This window comes from Natrix helvetica, assembly GCF_964273705.1.
Source record: "Natrix helvetica genome assembly, chromosome: Z".
NCBI lineage: Eukaryota > Metazoa > Chordata > Lepidosauria > Squamata > Natricidae > Natrix > Natrix helvetica.
Window position 1 is genome coordinate 103,387,995 of NC_138554.1, and position 17,899 is coordinate 103,405,893.

Below are 17,899 nucleotides of genomic sequence, written 5' to 3' on the forward strand. Positions count from 1 at the left end.
CCCGCTCGCGCACCTCCCAGCCTCACGATGCCTTTGCCTAACTCTCCCTGCAGAGCCAGCGTATCTCCGTTGCCGCCGCTGCCTGCTGCTACCGCATTGCTTTTTCTGTGGCTTCCAAAGCACGGAGGTAGGATGCTGAGTCTTCCAGAAGTTGCCACTCTGGGAATGCACTCTATGGTTGTACGCTCTGGGAGTACGCTGTACCTCAGCCAGCCCACAACTATAGAGCATAGTCCCAGAGTGGCCGCTGCCGAAAGACTCGGCTGCGGATCTCCGGAGTTTGGAAGCCGGAGAATAGGTTATGCTCGGAGCGCGGCGGTGGCACACTGGCCCTGCAGGGAGAGCTGGGCCAGGGCAAAGTGAGGTTGGGAGGCACACCAGCTGGGGACAGAACAGGCGCTCATGCAACCTCCCTTTCCAGCTGGGCAGAGCGCCATGCACTGACCTAAGGGTATCCTGAATGCGTCAAGCTGTGGGAGATGTGGGGACAGCAGAGCACCACGCGGCTTAGAGCTTTTGGGATATCACTGGGTCCGTGAATGGCGCTCTGCCTGGCTGGAAAGGGGAGTGGCTGGGTGGCTGCTCATGAGCGTGATCACCTCATGGCTGGTATGTTGCGCTTCTGCAACAGCGCAACACAGCCGTTTGCCCCTGAGGCTGTGCCTGGCTCTTCGGGAGCCCTCTCGCAAGAGAGCAGCTACCCGGCAACTTCAAAACAATACCCCCTAGGATAATAAGACCCAATCAATATTTTGGGGGTCAAAATAAGACCCTCTCTTATTTTCGGGGAAACATGGTATACTTTTCTAATTATTGATAATGTTCCCAACTTTGGTCATTGTCTCTGTAAATTAAGTATGGGTGTCTCTAGGACCAGTTTTGGCCCTTGTCCATATTTTGGAGGAAGAGTTTCTAATGATGCTTATTCTTTACTCAAATTTGCATTTCATAAGTTCTGTCAGAAGCTGATAAAAAAATAGAGCAAAAACCCAATGACAAAAGCCTAGTGACATCTTCTCTAGCACGTTAGATTGAATGTCAAGTTATATCCTTCAGGACCTGAAGCAGTGACTAGTGCTTTTGTTGTACAGATAGTCCTCAAATTATGACTATAATTGAGCCCCAAATTTCTGTTGCTAAGCAAGACCTTTGTTAAATGAGTTTGGCCCCATTTTATGACCTTTCTTGCGAAAGTTATTAAGTGAATTACAGCAATTGTTAAATTAGTTACATGGCTGTTAAGTGAATCTGACTTTCCCATTGTCTGTCTTCTCAGAAAGTCTCAAAAGGACCTGGGTCACTGCAACCATTATAAATACAGATGAAACTCAAAAAATTAGAATATTGTGCAAAAGTTCATTTATTTCAGTAATGCAACTTAAAAGGTGAAACTAATATATGAGATAAGACTCATTACATGCAAAGCAAGATAGTTCAAACCGTGATTTGTCATAATTGTGATGATTATGGCGTATAGCTCATGAAAACCCCAAATCCACCATCTCAGAAAATTAGAATATTACATGCAATAAATGAAACAAGGATTGTACATAGAACAATATCAGACTCTGAAAAGTATAAGCATGCATATATACTCAGTACTTGGTTTGGGCCCCTTTTGCAGCAATTACTGCCTCAATGCAGCATGGCATGGAAGCTATCAGCCTGTGGCACTGCTGAGGTGTTATGGAAGACCAAGATGCTTCAATTGCGGCCTTCAGCTCTCCTGCATTGTTCAATCTCATGTCTCTTATCTTTTTCTTGGCAATGTCCCATAGATTCTCTATGGGGTTCAAGTCAGGCGAATTTGCTGGCTAATCAAGCCAGTAATCCCACAGTCATTGAACCAGGTTTTGGTGCTTTTGGCAGTGTGGGCAGCTGGAAAATGAAGTCAGCATCCCCATAAAGCTCGTCTGCAGGAAGCATGAAGTGCTCCAAAATCTCCTGGTAGACGGCTGTGTTGACTCTGGTCTTAATGAAGAACAGTGGTCCAAAGTCCTCTTTTCTGATGAGAGCAACTTTTGCATCTCATTTGGAAACCAAGGAGAGAAAGAATGGAGAGGCCAATCAAGCACAGTAATCCCATGGTCATTGAACCAGTTTTTGGTGCTTTTGGCAAAAGTTGCTCTCATCAGAAAAGAGGACTTTGAACCACTGTGCTTCATTAAGACCAGGGTCAATGCAGCCATCTACCAGGAGATTTTGGAGCACTTCATGCTTCCTTCCACAGACGAGCTTAATGGGGATGCTGACTTCATTTTCCAGTTATCTTGCTTTGCATGTAATGAGTATTATCTCATATATTAGTTTCACCTTTTAAGTTGCATTACTTTTGCATGATATTCTAATTTTTCGAGTTTCATCTGTACATGCCAGTTGCCAAGGGCCCAAATTTTGATCATCCCCCAATAGATATGGGGATAATGCAGCTGTGTAAGTATAAAAAAGGTCGTAACTTCATTTTTTTCAGTGCTGTTGGGACTTTGAATGTTCACTGAGCAAATAGTTATGTTGAGGACTACCTATACACAAAGACACAATCTCTCAAAGACCTTTTCCAGATCCATATTTGCCTCTCAAAAAATGTAAGGATAGGTGCTGTTTAGACTATCTCTAAACAAATCTCAACAACTTACAATATAACAAAAAGATAAAATATAATAATTCAAATGCAATAATTAAAACAAATTAAAAAAGAAAGAATGATGAATCCAACCATCAACAAAATTCACAAAGGTTTTCAGCCCAAGTTCAGGGAAAACAGTCAGATTGTTAAGTCTCTCTGGAATGCCATAAAGACAGGAGGCATCCAGATTATAAGGGGAATTTAATTTGATGATACAACAGAAGGCTTGTTTCCTTAGTCCCAAAAGTAATTTGTTTAATAGAAGAGAACTAACATACACCAACTTTGCTGGTTGTTATTGGCCAGGAGAGATCACAGGAGATAATCTGTCAAATAACAAACCGTGTAGAGTTAGAAGGTCTAATAAACATCTTGAATCACATCCGGAAACAGATTAGCAACCAGTTTAGTTTATGAAGCTGACAGTTTCATGAACACACCCATGTAAAATTTCCAACTCAACTTAAAGGACAGCTTAATGTAGGCTCATTGAAATATTTAATCTTCAAGATCATGAACAGAGAAGGGTTCCTACCGGTTAGGACAGGTTCAGCTGAACTGATAGTGGTTTGGCGGCCTTAGTCGCTGGAACCGGCAGTGACCCAGGCCTGCCATGCCCCTGAACCAGTTTTCCCGGTGGCACCATAGGTGCCACCATCTTGGGTTTTGCTTCTGTGCATGCGCAGATCAATTTTTATTGCACTGGCTGACCACACCCTCCCAACCGACCCGCTCCAATGCTCACCTTGCCTCGTCTTCGCCATGTGAATCCACAGAACTGCCTCCTCCTGCCTACACACATGTAAGCAGCAATCACACTAGCCTTGCACCCTCTCCCTGCCAGCTGTAACCCAGGCCCTGCCTGGTGAACTGGGCGGCCAGCAAGGAGAGCAGCAGGTGGGTGGGACGACCTGGCTTCCAACGCTCCATCCGGCAGTAAGAGAAGCGAGCCCCAGTCTGGCATCCCTGCTTCCTTCCTCCAAGATCTGGCTTGGGGGATGGCCAGCCTCCCCCACCGCTGTGCCCTTCCCTTGCCATCCATGTGGAGCCTCTGCTGGCGGGGTGCCTTCCATTTCGCTCTGCGCACACACCCTCTCCACCAGCTGCAGCCTGGGCCCCATCTGGTCAGCTGGATGGGCAGGTGGGAAAGGCGGGTGAGCAGGCAGGACCAGCCTGGCTTCCAAGGCTTTGTGTGACATGGGTGGCGGCGGCGAGCGATAAGGGAAGCGAGCACTGGTCCGGCATCCCTGCCTCCTTCCTCCAAGAGCCAACTTGGGGATGGCCAGCCTCCTCCGCCGCTGTGCCCTTCCCTCACCGTCTATACAAAGCCTCTGCTGACAGAGCGCCTCCCATTTCGCTCTGCGCACATTCTCGCCCTGCTGGCTGCAGCTCAGGCCCCAGATGGGCAGCCAGCCAGGAAAGCAGCAGGCAGGCGTGCGGGACTGGCCTGTCTTCCAACGCTCCATCTGGCATGGGCAACAGCAGAGAGCACTAAGGGAAGTGGCTTAGCATCATTGCCTCTTTCCTCTGAGAGGAGGAGGAGAAGCAGAGCAGATGAGAGCAGTCACAAGTCCAACCTATCCAACCTCGAGAAGTGGCTGAGAGGAAGAGCAGCGCTCGCTGAGGCAACCTGACTCGTTTTCCCATCTCCCAAGCAGAAGCTTGGCTTTCTCCTCCCCCTTATTTCTTCCTGGCCACACTTGCCTCGCACCACTCCTGCTGCTGTGTCTTCCTGTCCCATCACTGACTGACCCCGCCTCTCCCTCACTTGGCTGAGAAGATAAGGGTGAAGCCAGGGATGGAGACACGGCCAAGGCTGATTCTCTAGCGCCTCACTTTTGTGGAGCTTTTTCTGGCCCTTGTTTGTGATGGGCATGCCTCAGTCGTTTGGGGAGACGCGCAGCCTGCTCTCCTCCCAGAGACACTGGTCTGGCCCAGCCCAGACCGACGCCAGCCTTCACACACAAGGACTGGCAGGGTGGGAATGGAATCCAGGAGAGGGGACATCAAAAAGGAGGACAGGCCAACAGCACTTGGCTGTGGTTTTAAAAGGTTCAGGGCAGCGAGAAAAGGGAGCTGGCCCTGCCAAACCTCATCCACCCACCCCAGGTGTCAGGCTTAGTGAAAGCCCTCACTCGTCAACCGATCTCCCCCTATCTCTCTCTCTTTCTCTCTCTCTCTCCTTTCCTCCCTCCCTCCCTCCCCCCCTGTGTGTGTGTGTGTGTGTGCGTGCATGTGTGCGTGTTTCTCTGTGTCTGTTTCTGAGTCTCCTCTCTCTCTCTCAAAAAGCCATGGTTGGGCCAAGCCAGCAAGTTTTCGCTACTTTCATTTCTTCTTTTTGGAAATTGATTGCCAGCTGTGGTGGAGACTTCCTTTCGGGCATCCCTTTTCCTGTTGCGATCCCCTGGCTGACTGTGGCAGTGCTGGGAGGGTGTGCACACGCAGGGAGACCCCTCCACAAGCGAGCACCAAAGTGCAGCAAAGGCGCACGTGGGCTGGCCGGCTGCTCACTTAAGGAGGGTCTTAGCAGGACACAAAAGGACTCTTGCCCTAAGGCCCCAGCCATCACCTTGCCGTGTCTCTCCTGTGGCTCCTCAGCCGAGCATAAAAGGCTCAAACTCTGGCCCGAAGTGGCAGGAAGCTAAGGCTGCCTTACGTGTAAATATGATATGAAGGTAGGTACAGAGCTGCTTCGCTCTGGCACTAAGGCTCTGGCAACGCTCCTCTTCCCCCTTCTTCCTCCTCTCATTGGAGGGGGGGGAAGAAATAACACAACAAGGCGATGTGTAGTGGCAGGAGAGAAGCCACGTCCTTTTACATCCTGTTAAGACCCTTCTTAAGCGAGCAGCCACCCGCCCTGCATGTGCCTTTGCTGCGCTTTGGCGCTCACTTGAGGGGTGTCTCCCCACTCACACATAACTTCCTGGCCGCACAAAGCAACTAGATGGTATGTGTGGAGGTGCTTGCTTGCTCCTAGCATTTGGCTATGGCGCAGCCCTGGCATAATGAACATTTCCCCTCTAGTTGCCAAAATCATATTTTTGTGTGTGCACGCTTGTTTCTTTGTCTGAGTAATTATGCCTTCGCTGGAAGAGAGGAGGGAAGCCTTTTGTTTGTTGTGGCTTCTGCAATTGCCAAGTGAAGAGACGAACCCAGATGCTCTTTTTTTTATGTGCCTGAAACCACCATCCAGCCTGCTTCGTTCTCTGGCCCCTCTCCTTCCCTTACTCGGCTGCTACTGCCAGGATGCCGCCAGGGCAAGCGCAAAGCCTTTTGACAGTGTTTTAATGGCCACTTGAATTGAGCGTGAGACTCAATGGCCGCCTCTGTTCATTGGCAGCTAGTGGGGAATGAGGAACTGGACAATAATGCTGCTAGTCGTGGTGGTTAGCTGGTCCCCAGGAGTGTTATCCTCTCACTGCTGCAGTCCTTTTAAATGACTTCTAAAGAGCACAAAGCGGCAAGGCAGCTTTCTTATCCCCTGAGTAGAGCACGGAAGCTCTGGTGACAGAGCGAGAAGCGCTATACTCCCGCAAATGCTCAATGTCATAGGCCAGCAGGGTAATCCTGCTGCACAGTCACATCCCTCGAGTGAAAAGGAGGGCAGAAAAACAAAGGGGAGGGCTCTGCCTGTAAACACTGCCTCTAAAGTTAAAAAATGAGCCAAGGGGAGAAAAAAAGTCAATCTGCAGGGCAAGCCAAGCAGCTGCTGCTCTGGGAGGATGTGTATTTGATCATTTTTGCTTCCCCTCCATTAAAGCCCATGCCTTGGGAAAGTGGAGAGGATAAAGTCTCAAGGCCTGCAGGCGTCGCGAGGGGAATGGCAAGCTCGTGGGGGAGGGGGAAAGAAGAAGAGAGTGTGACCACGGGGAAATACCAAGAAAGCTCAGATCACAAAAATGAATAAGAAAATCTCATTGTTATAAACTGACCGAAAGTAGTAATGGAATTATATGTGGATTATATACTACAATATATAAACTGATTGAAAATACCAATAGAATTAATATGCTGATTATATATGATTATGTATTAATGTTTTATACTCAGATGTATACTATGAGTTTGGAGGGAGGGGGCGCCTGCCACACTTTGCAACTGCCAAAATTTGTATACCTTTCCATTTACCTTTTCCCTTATAAATGTTAAAAAAACCAATAAAATTTTTTTTTTAAAAAAAAGAGAGTGTGACCACAACAAGAGGGAGGAACGAGGAAGGGGCAGTTGTGATGTTGGCTCTCAGAGCTGCGACACAGTTTCAAACACCTTCCTTTGCTGGGGAAGTGGATGACTCTGTCTTGTATCAGGCTTGCGCACACACACAAGTGGTGGGGAGAAGAGAGAAATGAGAAACAGAGATGGAGAAAGAGAGAATGAGAGAGAGGATGGAGAAAGAAAGAAATGAGAGAGAGAGAGATGGAGAAAGAATGAGAGTGGAGGGAGGAAAGAGAGAAATGAGAGAGATGAAGAAAGAGAAGGGAGGCGAGAAATTCCAGGTGTGATCTCCCTATTTATTTTCAACTGCATTATTCGACCAGCTTCAGCAAAGCTTCAGTTCTTCATTCTACTTAATGGGCACTTAACTAGTTGCTCTATACTAGCATCAGGCCCATTTTTAGAATGTCAAATGCTTCTCCTTTTTATAGACGTTTAAGATTTTTTCAAAGCACAACCTTGGCTTCCAGCAACAGAAGTACTTTTAGGCAGTGTGTTTCAATGGTTTCAAAAATAGTTTTTTAGTGAACAAGATAACTGCATCACCCTGTGTTAACAAAGCATTTTAAAAACATACTTGAGCTAAGACAATGAATTTATTTTTAAAGGAAACATAGTCACACATACTTAGAGCTTCTTGCCAGATAATTCTTAAACCTACTTATTGCACAATCATTCACTTAATAATTTCTTGTTCCAGTATTTATTTTGTCTTAGACCTTCATACAACAGAATAAACTGGACATCTCAATTTCACTAAGTGGAGTGATGTAATTTGGGAGGAAAATAGATAACTTTTTTCCTTGTGAAACAATCACACAAGATTATGTGAACAATCACATAAGACAATCTCAGAAGTCGTCATAAAAATCATTGCTACTCAGTAATTCTATTCTAATTATTTTATACTATTTTGATTTTAGCCTCTGTAATAACTTATTCACACTGTATTTCAAGTATCTCTTAAACTGCTGATGTAATGAGAAAGTCATATATCCTCTACACCACTGGTGTCAAATTCGCAGCATAATGTTGCTATCATGTGACATATCGTGATGTTTTCCCCTTCATGGGGCTGGGGTGAGCGTGGCCTGCGTGTGATGCATCCAATCCACAGGCCGCAAGTTTGACACCCCTGCTGTGCACAAAGAAATAGAAAGGGAAGATGACATGAGCTGTACACACAAACTATCCAATCCTTTAGTGGCTTATATGTTATATATTATCTGAATTTTGTCTTTTTAAAATATGACTAAAAAGCAGCATGAAAATGTAAAGGATATCAAATAAAACAGATTATAATATTATGCTCTGTATCTGTTCAAATTTATCCATACAAACTTTCAGAAAGTCTTTTCACACCATCTTCCATAGTATTGTAACGCTATAATTCCGATACAGTTCTAAAAATATTTTTTTCACTGTATAAGCTGCAAACTTCACAAAAATTTAAAATGTTTTCAGGCAGAAAAATATGAATCTGAAGCCGAAAAGAAAAAAGTTTTTCTTTATTTTCTTACCTTTTACATTCCACCTACAAAATATTATATGGTCCTACATAAATGAGTTAGTAAATAACCTCCAGTTTTACTGTATTTTGTAGCAAGTACCCCTTGACTTTCAACAGTTCATTTAGTGATCATTCAAAGTTATAACACAGTCCATGGTCATGTGATCAAAATTCAGATGTATGGCAACTGACTCATATTTATGATGGTTGCGCTGTCCCGAGGTCATAAGTAAAATCAGTAGGTATACAAGATTCAATTAACATCCTTGTTACTAATTTAACAACGGCAGTGATTCACTTAACAAACAACTGTGGCAAGAAAGGTCATACAATGGGACAAAGCTCACTTAACAAATGTGTAAGTTGTGGGCTCAATTGTGGTCATAAGTTGAGTATCTGTATGTAATCTGATGCTTAGTAACAACCTAATAGTAACTTTCTAGCACAACATCCATGATTCCCTTTTTCAGAAAAAGAAATTATACTTTATCCATCCTGTTTTCTAAGAATTAATAGTTAAATGAAATGACTCAAAGATGTATCTTTACAGAGATATTTCACAAAACATGCAGTATTCCAGGGTCCCACAGTCCCTTTTGTGACCTTGTGACAAGCAAAGTCAATGGGGAAGTGAATTCACTTAAGAATCATGTTATAACTTAACTTTTGCAGTGATTCGCTTAACAACTATGGCAAGAAAAACTGTAAACTAGGACAAAACTCACTTAGGAACTATCTTGCTTATCAAAGGAAATTTTGGGTCAATTGTAGTTGTAAGTTGAGGACAACCTGCATATATTACTTTGCAGAAATAAATTGCCAGTTAAGACAGCCTACATTGGCATGCTTATGGATCCCATAGGATTCTAGAGAATCCTTGCAGAATTTCTAGTTGATTTAATTGGAACCACTGGCTCTAACATAGCCATTCAGTACTTAGGTTATTTCATTTAATTGCTTCCTACTTAAATCAGCCCTTATGTTCTCTGGAGAACAAAGGCAATGAAGCAGGTGGGATTATGATTAAGAAATAAATGGAGGGGGGGGAGGTGTGAAATCCCAGGTGGAATCTGATACTAGATTTTGTATTTGAGATACTCACTGCTGACGTATTGAAATAATAATTTCTTCTTTGATAGTATTGTATTCCATAACACCATCTAGTGAAATTTCTATATGGCTTGGTATCTAGGTGTTTTGGAAGCTTAATCTGACATATTTGTAGAAAAACTATGATTATAAAGACTGATTGGCCAACCAAGATTGGCTGTAGTAATGTCAAATTCTATGTATTTTTTTATTGAGTTAAGTTTTTGAGGTGGTAAGCAAGGTGTTTGAACAATTACAGGACAGGTCAGAATCATTTGCCTAGTCATCTTTACTGTTGTCATAGGTGACAGTTCAGGAAAAAGATGGAACAACTATATTCTTCCTAGAATTCTCAACAGTTTTTAGTGTAATCACATCATTATATTCTTTAGTATTAGATTGTATTAGAGTTAGAGACATTTTGGCAATAATTCTATTCATGCCTGAAGAGTTTATTCGCGGAAGACTACTTCTCAGCTCTTGGATTTTATGTATTTATGTAATAAGTATGTAATAACCGGATGAAGTCCAATAACCTTGCCAATCCAGACAAGTCAGATACTTTGAGTAGAGAAACATCTGCTAAATAAAATAATGTTTATCTCATGCTGGAAGAAACTTAGCTAATGGAATTGAATGTATTGATCTCTCTTTGTTGATAAGAGCAGATACGTTTCTATTGCAACTTTTATCAAATTGGTTTGGTGTACTAGTGATGATTATACTTAAGCAAAATTATGCATTTAGTATCCATGCTTTGTAAAATTAGATATTATAAATATTGTCTATATTAGTCTCTTTAAAGATTATTTGTAAACTTCAGTATAACTTGTGGCTTCTAAATTGCTAATTGGACTGATATAGTTGTATTATGCTAATTGCAACTATTGTGCCAAAACTAAGTGTACTTTAAGTTGAAAAACTAATTTCTTTGTATGCCATATTTATTATTTTTAAAAATAACCTGAAGTGGTAAACATATCCAGCACACTTTCCTCATCCTTTTTCCCCCAGAATAACAACCTTGTGAACTGAGTTAGGCTGAAAGAGAGTGAATGGCCCAATCTCCCAGCTGTCTTTCGTGGCTGAGGAGGGACTAGAGGACATAGTCTCCCACTTTCTATCTTGTTTTCTAAAACCTCTAGGCCAAACTGGCTGTTATCATTCATCACTAAATGATGCAGTCGTAAAGTGTGACATAATATAGTAGCTAGAAAGATAATATAGTTGGATAGATAAATAGTCAGCAATGGACACAGCCACCTAGTCGCTTATAGCGACTAGGAGACATGCTTTTTCTGCCATTGTACCTACCCCTGAAACATCCTTCTTCCAGTTAGGATGGGTCTGCCTCTTTTGGCCATTTAGAAGGCCTTGAAGACCTGGCAGTGTACCAGCCCTGGGAACCTGGGGGTGTACAGGGCCACATTTGTTTCTGTAGTTATGTTGACACTGACAAATTATAATATTACTTGGCTACTATTTGTATTTAATATCTTTCTTATATTGTGTTTTATCAATTTTAATTGTTTTTATGATTGTTCGCTACCCAGAATCACTGATTTGAAATGGGAAGCATATAATTTGAATAAGCAAATAAATAATTCATGGCTATTGTGGAAATGTAGTGGTTAGGCTTCATGTCAGTGTAATGCTGTTTAGTTTCCAAACTGCATTTAGGCTGATACCTAATACATGCCTTCTTTCACTGTCTTTCCTTTTCTGTTTGTTGTAAAGCTAGCAATATTATATAGGTCTCTACAGACACTTTCTTGCTTCCTGCTTTTCATCTCATCTCTAATTTCTAAACTAATTCTGCACTTCTGCTATTAACCTGCAATTAGAAAATATGCAAGGGCATATATATTACTTAATAACAAGTAATAATTGGAGTTTTAAGAACAATTTTAAATTTAGTTAGTATAAAGAAGAATAGAAGTTTATCACATTAATATTTTAATTATTGCTAGAAAATGTATTTTTGTTAATTTTTTAAATTTCGTTTTACATATATGTATCAATGCATGAACAGTGTGGGACTTGGGTGTCATACATCCTGATACTAATAAAACTAATAAAAGTAATTATAGTTATTACATTCAACCAATTTATATATTTCTAATAATAATACACATATGTTATAGTCTATCATTATTTGATTATTCAAGTAGCCACTAATATTCCCCCTTTCTCTTGACCCTGTCTCTATCCCTTTAATCATGTCACCCTTTTATTAAAAGACATTTTCTTTCTATCCTACCTAACTTCTAATCATGCCACCATTCTAAGAAAAAAGGGAAAGAAAAAGAAGAGAAAAGCGAATCAGAACAACAAAAAAGAGAAATCCTTTCCTTCTATCGTCTCTTGCCCACTTCAGACTTTGGTTGCTATGCTTTTTTTTTTTTTTTTTTTTTTGTAACTTGCATCCTATATTCCTCTCTTGGATCTTTATCTCTGTCTGCATCTTCTTTTTGGCTATTCAATCTAAATGTTTCTCCCATCACTACCCTCTCGCCTAGCTTCCAAAGTATCTTCCAAAACCCCTATCTTCCTTTCGAACGTATCTTCCTGTATCTCAAATTCTCTTTTCAACTCCCTTATTTTCCTACTGGTTTAATTCATCAATTACTGTTATTTTTATTATTATCTCCTTATTTTCTTCTTTTGTTCACTGTTTCTTCAGCTCAATCTTTTCTTCCATTTCTCCTTTTAGCTCCTCTCTTTTCTGAGCATCTTGATCTTTACTCATCAGTATTTTCTATTTTTTTCCGTAATCTCCTTGAATCCTTTCTCCCTGATATTCTTTGTGCTTTGGAAAATCAATGGTAGAGCGGACCTGGCATGCATTACGGAGACCTAGTTGGGCCATGAGGGGGGTGTTCTCCGTAGTGAATTATGCCCACCAGGCTTCCGGGCGTTTCACCAGCCGAAAGCCCAGGGCAGGAGCGGGTGGCGGCGGGGGTTATTAGGGAAAGTCTTGGACCTCAGCAGGTCACTGTGCCTCAGATAGGCGGGTGTGAATCCCTTTTTGTGAAATGGGCCTTTGGAGTTCAGGTGGGCCTTTTTGTTACATACCTGTCTCCCTGCTACATTTCATTGGCCCTGCCAGAGCTGCTGGATGTCTTAGCCGGATTGGAGGTTGATTTCCCCAGGTTTATGATCCTGGGGGATTTCAATCTGCCTTCCATTGGCGAGACATCCGAGTCAACTTGGGAGTTCATGGCTTCCATGATGGCTATGGACCTAACTCAGTTAATTCAAGACCCCATCTATAACAGGGAACACACGCTCGACCTGATTTTAGTCTCTAGGCAGTGGATGAATGATCTAGATTTAGGGGATATTTCTATCCAACCCTTGTCATGGTCTGATCATTTCCTCATCAGGCTTGACTTCCATACTGCTACCCCTCACCGCAGCGAGGCGGAACCAACTAGATGGTTCCGCCCCAGACGCCTGATGGAGCCTGAAAGGTTCCTGATGGAGCTTGGGACTTTTCCTGAATCCCTTGCTCACAGCTCGACCGAAGCCCTAGTGGAAGCCTGGGATAGGGCGGCCACTGGGGCCTTGTATTGCGTTGTGCCTTTGCGGCTTCTGACCCCGTGTTGATCCCGTGTAGCTCCCTGGTTTACCAAGAAGCTCCGGGAGATGAAACGCTGGAAAAGACGCCTAGAGAGTGGTTGGAGGACCAGCCGATCCGAATCTGATCGAACACTAGTAAGAATTCATATTAAATCCTACTTAGTGGCGATAAAAGTGGCAAAACGGCAACATTTTTCCGCTCTTATCGCGTCCGAAGATAACCGCCCAGCCGCCCTGTTTAGGGTGACTCGCTCCTTACTTAACCAAGGAACTGGGAAAGACCCCTTGCAGGGTAGGGCTGAAGAATTTGTTCAGTATCTGCAGGATAAAATCTCTCAGATCCAGACAGGTTTGGACTCTGACTGGGTAGATTCAGGCAAGTCAAATGGGATGAATCTTGTGGAGACTATCTGGGATGAGTTTGACCCTGTGATCTTCGAGGGCATGGACAGGATTATGGGGAGACTCAGTGCTGCCACTTGTGTGCTGGACCCGGGTCCCTCTTGGTTAGTTTCGGCTTCCCGGGAGGTGACACGAGGCTGGCTCCAGGCGATTACCAATGCTTCATTGAGAGAGGGGTTCTTTCCCACCGCCTTGAAGGAGGCGGTGGTGAGACCCCTCCTTAAGAAGCCTTCCCTGGACCCAGTTTCTTTAGCCAACTATCGTCCGGTCTCCAACCTTCGCTTTGTAGCTAAGGTTGTCGAGAATGTGGTAGCACGTCAGCTTCCCAGTACCTGGATGAAGCTGCCTACCTGGATCCATTTCAGTGGGGTTTCAGACCTGGGTACAGCAATGAGGCGGCATTAGTCGCGTTGGTTGATGATCTCTGGCGGGCCTGGGACAGGGGCTGCTCCTCTGTCCTGGTCCTAATAGACCTAGGCGGCTTTCGATACCATCAACCATGGTATCTTACTGCGACGACTCGGGAGGTTGGGAGTGGGGGGCACCATTTTACGGTGGTTCTTCTCCTACCTGTCGGATCGGTCGCAGTTTGTGTTGACTGGAGGGCAGGGATCGACCTCCAGGCACGTCACTTGTGGGGTGCCCAGGGGTCGAAGCAGCTATGAGGTGACCACGCTCACGAGCAACCACCCGGAAAACCCCCTCTCCAGCCGGGAAGAGCACCATTCACTGACCTAGGGTGTATCCCTAAGGCCCCAAGCCACGTGCCACTCTGCTCGCTCCCCAGCTCCCGCAGCTTGGCACATTAGGGATACCCCATAGGTCAGTGCATGGAGCTTTGCCCGGCTGTAAAAGGGGGTTGTGCGAGTGCCTGTTCTGCCCCTAGCAGGCATGACTCCTAGGCTCAACATGTCTGGGCCCAGCTCTCCCTGCAGATGCCACCACCGAGCTCCGAGCATAAAGTCTTCTCTGGTTCCAAACTCCAAAAATCAGCTGCCAGGTCTTCCAGCAGCGGCCGCTCTATGGTTGTGGGCTGGCTGCTGGAACTCTCTGTAAGAGTCTTCCGGACAGAGAGGCTAGGAGGCATGCCTGCTGGGGGCGGAACAGGCGCTTGTGCAACCCCCTTCTCCAGCTGGGCAGAGCTCCATGCACTGACCTAGGGGGTATCCCTAATGTGCCGGGGAGCAAGCAGAGCGCCACATGGCTTGGCACCTTAGGGATACCCTCTAGGTCAGTGAATGGCGCTCTGCCCGGTTGGAGAGGGTTTTTTCCAGGCAGTTGCTCATGAGCTTGGTCATCTCATGGCTGCTTCGTCCCTGAGGCTGTGCCTGGCTCTTCGGGAGCCAGTTCGCAAGGGAGCAGCTGCCCGGCAACTCCAAAACAATTAGCCTCCCCTATAATAAGCCGAAGGTGATATTTTGTAAGTAAAAAGAAAATAATATCCTGTCATATTGTCGGTGAAACATGGTAAGTCTCCAGTAGTCATGGGGTAGTTAGATATAACCCATTAAATATTTTCATAATCCTTTGTGTATTTCCAGACTTGTATATTTTCCTTTTGTCAGCAGATGGCGCGCTCAGATTAAATTTCAGTAGTGCCAATAATCAATCTTATTTTAGTCTTTCAATTGTAATTTTAATAATAATTCAATTGTAAAAGCAGAATATTTTTTAAACAAATAATTCTAATATTTTAAAATGCCTTCCCATTACCACGTCTACCCAGTTTAAGAGCTCATTTTTTCTTTAAATGTATTGTTTTTCTCTCTTTAAGTCTTTTCCTTCTGGTCTGGTTTTTTTCTCAGTATGCTTAATCACCGCTTTAAGAAATAGTTCTGAGAAAATAGCTCTATATATAACCTTGGGATTAGGTTTTAAGTGAAAATGAATTCTCTCCCCCAGTTCCAATCACGGTTTGCCTACTTCGCTCCAGCACCAGTCTTAGTTGTTCATCAGTTGTCCCAGCTTTGTTGCAGCTATCTTTAGGCTGCCTCTTCTCGTCGCAGTGGAGAGGAAAAAAGCAACCTGGGTCAGACAGGAGACTTGTGAATCTCTATCACCTTATAGGGCGGTCCTTTTTGCTTCACTGTCCCTACATAGTGGCTTTGGCTCCTTTCGGACCTCACCAAGTGGGGAGAACTCGACACAGGAGTGTGGAGACCCATCCGTCCGATCTCACAGCAATGTCTACCGGAAGTCAACAGAAATTGTATTTTGTTGAATGTGCTTTTGAGGAGGATTGGTTATATTATGACTTGATTTCAAAATAGTTTATGTAAACTTTGAAGAATAGTGTATAGTTTATGGCCAATTGCAATAAGCAAAGGATTCTTATCAGGAATATAAATCCAAATAATTTTGGATTCAACAAAACAGACCTTTTTTGAGATTCTGAAAATGTCACATTAAACCCTACATTTTTCTGGAAGTATTCAGGAAATATGCAGTTTTGATATTTATTATGTTGGCAGTATTTTTCCTAATGGATTACTTTCACCCATGTGAAAGTCTTCTTAAATTTTACTTCTAATTATCTTCAATGCAAAGGCAAAAAAAAAAAAACCCTGACAATATGTTTTTATGAAATAAATTCTGGTATAAACACTTTATCTGATGCTCCATGAGAGCTATGTCAAATTAGAAAATATTAGACAAGAGTTTATACTTAGATGTAAACATAAACCTAGTTTTTTCTCTCATTTTATTTCAGACCAATCTTTCCATATGGGGATGGGGAAGCCTTGTTGTTCTGCTTTTTCTAATTACATTTGGACCATTTGCTATATTTTACTTTGCATTTTATATCCTCTGCTCTGTGGGTGGGTAAGTATATCATTTGATTTGTTCATCAGGGTGAAGAAATGTTAAATTTAAAATTGACAATATAGTTATCATTGTTATCATTATCTCTATTACTGTCGTTATTCTATTAAATTAAATTGACACGTCACCTAACCCAACAAATCTGAAAATATAGAATTGTATGAGATTATAGATAATGACCAACAGTTTGAATTGCACCTGAAGCAAGCTGGTAACCAGTGTAACCTATGACGCTGTGATGGTTACAGGGGCATTATTGCTTTCTGGATGGGCTGAAGCTTGTGATGTTCAAGGTCTGCCCCATGTAAAGTATGTTATAGTAGTCAAATCCTGAGATAACTAGGCCTTGAGAGTCTGTCTGAAGGGAATGAAACATCAGATGAAAATGTGTAAAGGCCATTCTCTTAGGCGCTGCTTGGAGTGTCCAAGCATGGGTTAACTTCGGCTTGCTGCCCAAGGACTGAGTTCAAAGTTTGTGTAGCCACTCCTCCTGCTCCCTTTAGAGGCTCAGTTTAAAAAAGTCGGTCATCCTAAAAGGACGTAGTTGGGGAGATCCAGTTCTTGGACAGCAAATTGGACTCTCCAAACAGTCTAGTGTAGCCTAATTTTTTATTTTTGTTTAGGATAGTTTAGGAAGCATTAGGGTTTTATTATTTTCCCCTGCAAGTGAAAACTTTCTCATACAGCCTTCCTGACGCGCGGAAGAGGCAGCTTGGAGTGACGCTGCCTTCCGCAACCCCCACGGTTGAGGCACCACTGGGAGGCTCGTCAGCGGCCGCTGGCGAGCTCAGGGGGCAGGTAGGAAGGTTAGGGAGCCCCCAGACGCTGTTGGAGGACTGTTTCTAGCCCCGGAGGCTCTACTGAGCTATCCGGATTGCCCACAGTTCCCCGGTGCTCCAAAATTCAAGTTGGCCATTTTGAAAGGAAAAAAAATGGTGCACTTTATTTCCCAGCTGTTTAAAATGCCGCAGCCTGGTTTCCAAAGCAGATCACCACTGGGAGGGTGTTTAACATTGGAATCTCGTTCTGGGGCTCCAGGCAGGTTCCCCCCTCCCCAGGAAGACTATTGAAGGCGGCCACAGGGAGTTTGGCTTTGCTCTGGCCATTCCCCATTTTATTATAGCGCGGATCTGCGGGCGCGCTGGAGCTTTCCAATTTGGCACCAAAACCTTGCACCGCTGTTGCTCCCTGTCTGGCACTTCCCTCAGAACTGTGACTGCATAAGGGGCTCATCACTTATATCCCAGGCACTTCCAAGGCTTAATTATTCAACTTGCCTGTGTTACAACTTGGAGTGGACCATGGCCAGCAATAGTGTGGCTGAAGTCAGTGATCAGACAAGTCCTTCCACCAACAAACATAGCAGACTTAATCCTGCTGCCAAGGGGGACACAGTGCAAGGCGTCCTACAAAAGGGAAGCAGCCCCAAAACAAGAAGAATTCTAAAGCAGAAGAAAGATTGGCTGAGAGGCAACAAAAGGTATTGGAAAGGCAGTTTCAAAGGGCACGATCTGCCCAGGAGCAAACTGCCCATGCCAAGGAGGCACCATCAGCTGAGGTTCCTGCAGCTCCTTCCGTAATTGCCAACCAGAAGGATAGCTCACCATTCCTGGCAGAAGAAGGGGATTTTGGTTTTTGACCCAATCCTTCTA

General features: G+C 43.9%; 1 protein-coding gene across 6 annotated transcripts in view; it reads left to right on the forward strand.

The window, feature by feature from the left end:
- SNX13 (sorting nexin 13) overlaps nt 1–17,899 on the forward strand; it is a 127,077-nt gene that overhangs the window by 25,902 nt on the left and 83,276 nt on the right. For all 6 annotated transcript variants that reach the window (XM_081970131.1, XM_081970134.1, XM_081970129.1 and 3 more), the window contains exon 2: nt 16,135–16,247. In XM_081970131.1, coding sequence (XP_081826257.1) covers nt 16,135–16,247 — 113 coding nt within the window. The remainder of the gene's footprint in view (nt 1–16,134; nt 16,248–17,899) is intronic.